Source organism: Myotis davidii, unplaced genomic scaffold (genome assembly GCF_000327345.1).
Source record: "Myotis davidii unplaced genomic scaffold, ASM32734v1 scaffold1832, whole genome shotgun sequence".
NCBI lineage: Eukaryota > Metazoa > Chordata > Mammalia > Chiroptera > Vespertilionidae > Myotis > Myotis davidii.
Window position 1 is genome coordinate 486,951 of NW_006283151.1, and position 9,569 is coordinate 496,519.

Consider the following 9,569-nt stretch of genomic DNA (forward strand, 5'->3'; position numbering starts at 1 on the left):
TTCTTTTCAGAGTAATTTTTTTTATTTTGGTTCTATATAGTATTTTTGATGCTGGTTATGAAAACAGTTTGTAACTCGTCTTCCTATAAACCATATTTTTTTACCATATTTTCTTAGTATACTCGTCGACGACTGAAAAAGAACATTTTGTGAAAACGAGTATACATGTTTCTGCCGGGGAAGCTGCCTGGCTGCCGGCTGCCATCTTGGCTGGAAGTTAATTTGCATATCTCGCCTATTAGCCAATGGGAAGGGTAGCAGTCGTACGCCAATTACCATGTTTCTCTTTTATTATATAAGGATGGGCTCTGAAGATTTAAATTTTAAAATTATGAAAAGAGAATGAAATTAATATTTAAAGATAGCACTTGTCCCTGCTAAAATAGTCAGAAGGGACAGTCTCACTTTTAGACCTGGTACTTTAGCCATCTTTTTCCTTTGACCTGTGGCCAACTATTTTGGAAATACCTCCAGAGATAGTCTGTACATGCACAAGCAATTATATACTGTATTCACCCCACCCCCACATGTATTGTGGTATACTGTAAACACTTCTCTGTACTTTGTTCTTTAACTTAACAATTGACTTTGGAGATTGTTTTATGCCCCTACCTGCAGATATTCTTCATTCTTTTTACAGCTGCATAGTGAGAATAAAATTATTTAATCATCCTTAAAGACTTCACATGACAGATGTTTAGCAGTTGTTAGAGTAAATAAACTTAGTATTTTTTTTCAATACAGAGATCAGGAATTTCCTTTGTCATGTTAAACTAGACGATTTTTATTAGATGTTGGGAAAATTTTTAAACAATTTTTCCCCTTTTTTTTAGGTAACCAAACAGCTCAATGGAGTCTGAGCAACTGTTTCATAGAGGCTACTATAGAAACAGCTACAACAGTATAACAAGTGCAAGTAGCGATGAGGAACTTTTAGATGGAGCAGGTGTCATTATGGACTTTCAAACTTCTGAGGATGACAATTTGTTAGATGGTGACACAGTAGTTGGTAAGTTCAGCATTGCAACTCTTAATATTTGTAGTCATGAATATCTACTAATCAGTATATGCTTGTTTTACTGAGGTTGTATATTGGGGTAACTTTTTCTAAATTGAGGTGATTCATGTAACATAGAGCCACTGTTAAAGTGTACAGTTTAATGGTATTTAGCATTTTTGTAATGTTGTGCAACTACTGCTTCTTTCTAGTTCTGAACATTTTCATTATCCCAAAGGAAAACTTTGTATTTGGATAAACTTTAAAATTTAAATATAACTTAATGCAGAGATGTATACAACTGTAGTTGGGGTTCTCAAATAAACAGAACTCATAGGATAAATATTGATATGTAGGAAGAGATTTATTATGAGTGATTGGCTCACATGATTGTGGAGGCTGAGAAGACCCATGACCTGCCATCTGCAAATTGGAGGCCTAGGAATGTTGCTGGTGTAATCCTACTCCCATTCCCAAAGGCCTGAGAACCAGGGGAACCTGTGGAGAAGTCCCAGTTTGAGTCTGAATGCCCCAGGTCCAGGAGCGCTAATGTCCAAGGGCAGAAGGAGATAGATTATATCCCAGCTCAAGCAGAGAGCAAATTCACCTTTCCTTTGCCTTTTTGGTCTATTTAGATCCTTAACTGATTTTATGATGCCCACTTTTGTTGATGAAAGCATCTTTTTTCAGTCTCCCAATTCAAATGCTAATCCCTTCTGTAATGACCTTCATAGACATATATACAGAAATAATGTTTTACCATCTATCTGGGCATTCCTTAGCTCAGTAAAGTTGACGCATAAAATTAACTATCACAACAATCATCAAATCCTAAGTGTGGAAATTGATGAATTTCTATATGAACACCTCATATAACTACCCCTGTATCAAGAAACATTATCAGGACCCCCAGAATCCTCCCTTGTTCCCCCTTCCAGTTTCAAAGTAACTACTATTTTGATTTCTATTACTGCAGTTTAGTTTTGCAGGTATTTTCCTTTATCTAAATGGAATTATACCACATCTATATATATGGAAAAGCCCAGCAACTGGAACAGCAGAACGACTGGTGGCTATGACATGCACTGTGGCAGCCAACCACCTGATCCAGGCCCTGATTGCTCACCTCTCCCCACACCCCAGTCCGGTCCTGATTGGCCCCCAACACCCTGATCTGGGGTGGGGCCAACCAACTGTCCGTGGCCCCTCCTCCCCACAGGCCTGGCCTGATGGGCCCCCATTGGGATGGGCTGGCCAGACCCCACCTGTGCACAAATTCGTGCACTAGGCCTCTAGTATAATATATATACTTTTGGGTCTGGTGTCATTTACTTATTCTTTGAGCATCATCTATGTTGATTATATTGCCATTGCCATTTAGTATCCCATTGTGTAAATATGCTCAATTTATATATTTTATGCATTCTATATTATTGATGGGTATTTAATTTTTTTCTTGTATATTTTGTCTATTAATCCTATATAATAAAAGCCTAATATGCAAATCTACCGAATGGTGGAACAACCAGTCGCTATGACGCGCACTGACCACCAGGGGGCTGATGCTCAATGCAGGAGCTGCTCCCAGCCCTCAGGCCCCAGGTCAACCAAGGCGGGTGTCAGTGGGGGCCCCCAGATCGCCCCACTGGTTGCCCCACAGATCAGCCCTGATTGCCTGCCAGGCCTACGGACCCTACTCATGCACGAATTTCGTGCACTGGGCTTCTAATTAAATAATAATGCTGCTGTGAATTTTCATGTGCATGTATTTTAGTGGACATTATGTACACAGTTCTTTGGAATTTATGTCTTGGAATGGAATTCTTAGATGACAGGGTATGTGGATCTCAGTGCTATCAGATGCTGTCAGAAATAGTTCCAATGTGGTTGTAGTAAGTACATTCTACCAGTCCTGTGTGAGAGTTCCAGTTGTTCCACATCTTCACCAATACTTGATATAATCAGTTTTTAAAATTTTGGCTATTTTAGTGTAGGTGCAGTAGTCTTGAGTTTTGATTTTAATTTACGTTTGCCTGATGGCTTATGAGTTGAAGTGCCTTTTGTTTGTTCATTGGCTTTTTAGATCGCCTCTTTAGAAGTGCTTTGGTAGTTTGGTATTTTGGGGTAATTTTTGAGTTCTTTATGCACTCTGATTATGAGTCCTTTGTCACATATATGCATTGCAATTTCTTCTCTTTCTGTGGTATCTCCTTTCATTCTCTTACTGGCATCTTCAGATCAGTATGTTATCGCTTTTGATGAAATCCAGTGAATCGTTTCCTCTTTTGTGTTTTTGTTTTAAGATATCTTCCCACACCTCAAGGTCATAAAGATCCTTTCCCATTTTCTTTTAGAAGTTTTATTTTTTTGTATCTTTCACACTTAAATTTATAATTTATCTGAAATTAACTTTTATATGTGATATGAGTTAGGGGTTCAGATTCATTTTTTCCCTATATGAATAACTAGTTAACCCAACACTAGAGACTATTTTGAAAATAATTTTGTATCTGCTAGAAGATATAAATGATTAACAGATGATCTAAAACTTTTATTCCATGTGGCAAAGTCATGATAATTTCAGCTATGATAAATGTAAAAAAAATTTTTTAAATTGATTTGAGAGAGAGAGGGAAGAGAGGGAAGGAGAGAGGGAGAGAGAAAGAAAGAGAGAGAGAGAGAGAGAGAGAGAAAAGGGCCTCCCATCTTAAGGGCTTTTATCTGTGAACTTTTCTGGGAGAACTGAGAAAATAGTTGGGTAAATCATGTTTTATGTTGTGGTTCTAATTAAGAATTTTAGTTGAAAAAGCCTCAGTAGTTATGAGCTAAGCCTATAAAATTATAAGCTGAAGTAAATACATAAAATTAAAGGGTGTCTATGAATCTGTTTAAACAGTTCTAAAATACTGACAGAGGAAATTCCTTGGAAGAAAATATATATATTTTGTTGATTTAAGAGAGGAAGGGAGAGGGAGAGAGAGAATCATTGATTGGCTGCCTCCTGCGTGCCCCCCACTGGGGATCGAGCTTGCAACCCAGATATGTATGTTTGGCCGAAATCGAACCTAGGACCCTCCAGACTGCAGGCTGACATTCTATCCATTGAGCCAAACCAGCTAGGGCTGAAAGATTATTTTTGAATATTGATTTTTAAGAAGTTATAGCTTATTAGTTCTAATGATTTATTTATGATGGCTTTTAAGAATATTGTCATATCATTGGCAAATAGTGACAGTTTTTCTTCCTAATCTTTATAGCTTTCTCCTCCCCAGTCCCCCTTGCTTTGCTCAGCTGACTCTAGTAAATTGTTGAATGGAAATGATGATTACAGGCATCTTTTGTCTTGTTCTGACCCTAAAGTTTCACCATTAAGTATTACCTCAGAGTTTTAAGGATGATGTTTAATCTGGACTTTGATGTTACCTTTTATCAGATTAAATAGGCTCAACACCTATTCTTATTTAAGAATATACTATTTATCATAATAAATGGACATTGAATTTATTATTTTTCTTCCATTTTTTGAGATGATTATCTGATTTAGTCCTTTTTTTTCTAACTTTAGTTGATTTTCAGATATATTAATGTATTATTTTTTGTAAATTGCTGGATTTGATTTGGTTATGTTTTATTTAGGATTTTTACATATATTTTCATAACTAAGATTGGCTGATAGTTTTTCTTTGTCCTTATTAGATTTTGTTACCAAAGTTACACTCCCTTCAAAGTCAGTTGTACTGATGTCTTTTTCTAGTCTCTAGAAGGGTTTATGTAACATTGGCATTATTATTTCTTCCTTAAATTTTGGTAGAATTTGTGAATGAAACTCTTGGTTTAGAATTTTCTGTGGATTAAGCTTTTAAATTATGTTTCAAGCTATTTAATGGTTATAGCACTATTCTTTTTTTTAAAAAAAAATGTTTTTATTGATTTCAGAAAGGAAGGGAAAGGGGGAGAGAGATAGAAATATCAATGATGAGAGAGAATCATTGATAGGCAGCTTCCTGCCTGCCCCACACTGGGGATCCAGCCTGCAACCCAGTCATGTGCCCTGACCAGAAATCAAACCATGACCTCCTGGTTCATAGGTCGACACTCAACCACTGAACCCAGTCAGCTTAGCACTATTCTTAATGTTGTTTCTTTTTAGATCAATTTGGTAAGTTGTATTTGTCTAAAAAATCGCTCTTTTTATTTAAAAAATTTATTAGCATGAAATTGTTTTAGTGACTGTAGGTTCTGCAGTCACGATAATGACTTTGTCATGCTGCTAATGGTTGGTTGTGCCCTTCTTCTTTTCTCTCCCTCTCTTCCTTCTTTTCATCTCCCCTTAATAATCAGTGTTCGTTTAGATTTATCAGTCATTAATCTTCCAGTGAACTACTTTTGCCTTTGTTGTTCTTTTCTATTATGTATTTGTTTTCTGTTTTATTAATTTCTGTTCTTATTTTCTTCTAATTTCTCTGGATTTATTTTCCTGTAACTTTTTTTAACTTTTTGAAGTAGTTCTTTAAGTTTTAGCCTTTTTTCAGGTAAATATATTTAAAGCTGATTCCCTCCAGATACTTATTACTGTTGTCACTAATTAAGAATCCATCTAACTTCCATAATGATATCTGTTTATACTTATAGTTTATTTAGAAATGTAGTTCATAATTTCCAAACCTATGAAGACTTTCTGGTTATATTTTTAATGGGTTTACAACATTATTAAATTGCTGTCAAAGAATATACATTGTGTAATATCAACATTTTCAAAATTTTTGAGACTTGCATTGTGGCCTAGGAAAAGGTGTATTTTTATAAATGTTCCACATATGCTATAGAAGAGTATATAATATGAAATTTTTGGTTAATGATATTCTCTATATACCCATTAGGTAAAATCTGTGAATATTCTGATGAACTCTTTTTTTTTCACTTAACTATGTTTCTCCTTGTTTGTTTCTATCAAGTATATGATAATGATGCATTAATATTTATCTGTAGACTTATGTATTATCGTTTCTTGTCATTCTGTAAATTTTTGCTGTATATACTTTGATCTCATGTTATTAGGTTATATCTTCCTGTGAACTGAACCACATTACTTTTATTGTGAAGTGACTCTATTTTCCAAGTATACTTTCTTTCAAGCCTCCTTGGATATCAGTATAGCTCCCAAATTTTCTTTGGGTTTAGGGATTGCATGCAACATTTTTTCAATCCTTTTACTTTCATACTTTCTGTATCCATGTGTTTTAGTTGAGACTCTTGTAATCATGTTGAGAGCTAAAATAGCATATGTTTGTGAGGGATGAATATTGTAAAACCATTCTGTTTTTTGTATTTATTTTCTGGCTTGTCATTTTTGAGAATTCCTAAGTCCTTTTTTTTATGCTGCAATAACTGTGTAGTATGATTTGATTGTTGTTCTCCTTGAAAGTTTTGCTATTTCACTTCTCCCCCCAAACCCCCCATGCTTTTGCTTAGGGAAGAGGACAGATAACTCTAAAGTTTAATGTCATACAAAGTGTTCAAATATAATTGTAAAGCACCTATACTTAATGGGTAAGCTACAGTTAATCCGACACTTTTAAGAGTAATATATTTACTTTGAGGAGTAAAGGATATAATTTTTGTTAATATTTATCTCATACAAGTGATTACATTCATTGGCATTTTTTAAAAAGAATGTTCTTATTACAGAAAATGTTAAACACATGTATAGGGAATATTATGTACGTTCTTGTTCTTATCATTTAGGTTAAATAATTACCAACTCATGGTCAATTTTGTTTCATCTCTACTTCCTTCTCCCAATTATTTTGAAATAAATCTGAAACGTATCATTTTAGATAGATAAATATACTGATAAGAGTCTCTCCTTGATCAAACTTTAGTCAGGCACCTCTGAATTCTCTTCCCAATTAGGTGTCTTACTTTGGACTTGTTTTATTTAGTACTAGAGGCCTGGTGCATGAAATTTGTGCATGGGTGTGTGTGTGTGTGTGTGTGTGTGTGTGTGTGTGTGTGTGTCTGTGTCTGTGTCTGTGTCCCTCCTCTTCCACACAAGGTGGCAGAGACACTGGGACTGGCCTCCTCCGCACCACATGGAGCTGCAGGACTCCCAGGCCTTACCACGTGGAGTGGCCGCTGGACCCCACCTCCACTGTGCGTGTGGCCATCTTGTGGCAGCCATCTTGTGATGATGTCATGCCTGAGGGCGCAAAGACCACCTAGGCTTTTATTAGTATAGATTGCTCAGTTTTGGTAAGAATTCGGTAAAGTTGGTTTAGCCTGAATCCCCCACCCTTCTCACCCTCCTGGATCCTCATCCTCCACCATCTTCAAGGTAATATCACCCTTATCTGCCTTATAGCAAGAATCCTATCAGGGCTGTTTAGCCAGAACCTCCCCGCCTCCTCTTACCCCAGATATTTCCTCTTAGTAATTTTTTTTCAATCCTCATGGGAGGATATGTTTTTTTATTGGTATTTAGAGAGAGAGAAAGGGTGAGAGAGAGAATTAGCAATGTGAGAAACATCTATTGGTTGCCTTTTAAATACGCCCCATCAAGGGATCAAACCCACAACCTAGTTATGTGTCCTGTTGGGTAATCAAACCTGCAACCCGTTGGTGTATGGGATGACACTCCAACAAACTGAGCCACCTGGCCAGGTCCTCTTAGTAATTTTTTAAAAATTTTATTTATTGAATTTCTTGGTGTGACATTTGTTTAATAACATTATATAGGTTTTAAGTGTACAGGTCTATAATATATCATCTATATATTGTATTATTTGTTTACCCAGTCAACTCTCTTTCTGTCATCATTTATCCTCTCTTAAAAAAAATATCTTTATTGATTTCAGAGAGGAACAGAGGGAGAGATAGAAACGTCAATGATGAGAGAAAATCATTGATTGGCTGCCTCCTGAAGGCTCCCTACCAGGGGGGCCAAGCCCACAACCTAGACACTGTGCCCTGACCGGGAATCAAATTATGATCTCCTGGTTCATAGGTTGTCGCTAACTACTTGAGCCACAACTGCTGGGTGTCCCTTTTTTATCTTTTTTGTTGAAAGTATTACAGATGTCCCCCCCTTTTTTTCCCAATGACCCTCTTCCACCCATACCCGCCCCTCCCAGGCCTTCACCACACTATTGTCTATGTACATGGGCTATGCATATCCTATATAAAAAAGCTTAATATGCAAATCGACTGATCAGCTGAACAGTGGAACGACCATCCGACAACCACCCGGGACCATGCTATGACATCCACTGGCGCCAGGCCAGCCAAGGCAGGTGCGATGCGATTGGTTGGGGGCCTGGCCATTGCCCCATGATTGCCCCACAGAGGGAGGCCAGGCCACCTGCTGGTGGTGCGATCAATCAGGGGGCCCCACGATTGCCCCAAGGAGAGAGGCCCTGGCCACCCACTGATGGGCTGTGGCGGGTGGACGGGGCCTTCCTCTGTGAGGGAAGCCTGGGTTCTGGGTGCTGGTGGCCGGGGGAAGGAAGGCCTATACTTGACGAATGTCGTGCCTCTAGTATGCATATGTGTTCCCTGTATAACCTCTCTCCCCCTCCCACCTTCCCTCTGAGATTCATCAGTCTGTCCCATGCTTTTGTGTCTCTGGATCTATTTTGTTCTTCAGTTTATTTTGTTCATGAAATTCAACATATGAGTGAGATCATGTGATACTCCATACATCACCATTTATCTCCCCTATGTCCTCCTCTACCTTCCTCCCTCCTCCACAGTAGTCACCACATTATTGTCTGTGTCCATGAGCATTTTCTTTTTTAAAAAATTTTTATTTTTTAATTCTCATTCAAGTATATTTTCCCATTTATTTTTAGAGAGAGTAGTGGAAGAGAGGAAAAGACAAAGAGAAACATTGATGTGAGATAAACATGTCGATTAGTTGCCTCCTGCATGTACCCTGACCAGGGCTGAGGAACTTAGAACCAAGATATATGCCCTCTACCGGAATCAAACCTGGGTCTCGTCAGTCCATAGGCTGACACTCTAGAGCTTAAAATTTTTTTTGCTCAACCCCAACACCCTCTACGCCTCCGCTGACATCCATTAGCCCACTCTCTATGAGTCTGTCACTATTTTGCTTGCTTGTTCATTCTGTTCATTAGATTCTGTACATGAATGAAATCATGGTCTTTGTCTTTCTCTCGCTGGCTTATTTCACTTAGCATAATGATCTCTAGGTCCATCCATGCTGTCACCAAGGGTAAGATTTCCTTCTCTTTTTTTTTTGGCTGAGTAAGTAGTTCATTGTGTAAAGGTATAACAGTTTTTTTATCCCCTCATCTACTAATGGACATTTGCACTGCTTCCAAATCTTGACTATTGTAAATAACGCTGCCGTGAATATAAGGGTGCATCTTTTCTTTCAAATTAGTGTTTTGGGTTTCTTTGGATATATTACCAGAGGTAGAATTGCTGGGTCATTCAGCAGTTCCATTTTTAATTTTTTGAGGAAACTCCATACTATTTTCCATAGTGGCTGCACCAGTCTGCATTCCCACCAGCAGTGTATTAGAGTCCCTTTTCTCCACAGTCTCGTGAG

The 9,569-nt window shown here is 37.7% G+C and overlaps 1 protein-coding gene across 3 annotated transcripts in view; it reads left to right on the top strand.

Moving 5' to 3' along the window:
* Positions 1-9,569, top strand: part of CLCN3 (chloride voltage-gated channel 3) — a 78,040-nt gene that overhangs the window by 11,465 nt on the left and 57,006 nt on the right. For 2 of the 3 annotated variants that reach the window (XM_006753489.2, XM_006753491.2), the window contains exon 2: positions 834-1,009. The exons of the other annotated variant lie outside the window; for it this stretch is intronic. In XM_006753489.2, coding sequence (XP_006753552.1) covers positions 850-1,009 — 160 coding nt within the window. In that variant the 5' untranslated portion in view covers positions 834-849. The remainder of the gene's footprint in view (positions 1-833; positions 1,010-9,569) is intronic. 3 annotated transcript variants of the gene reach the window in all.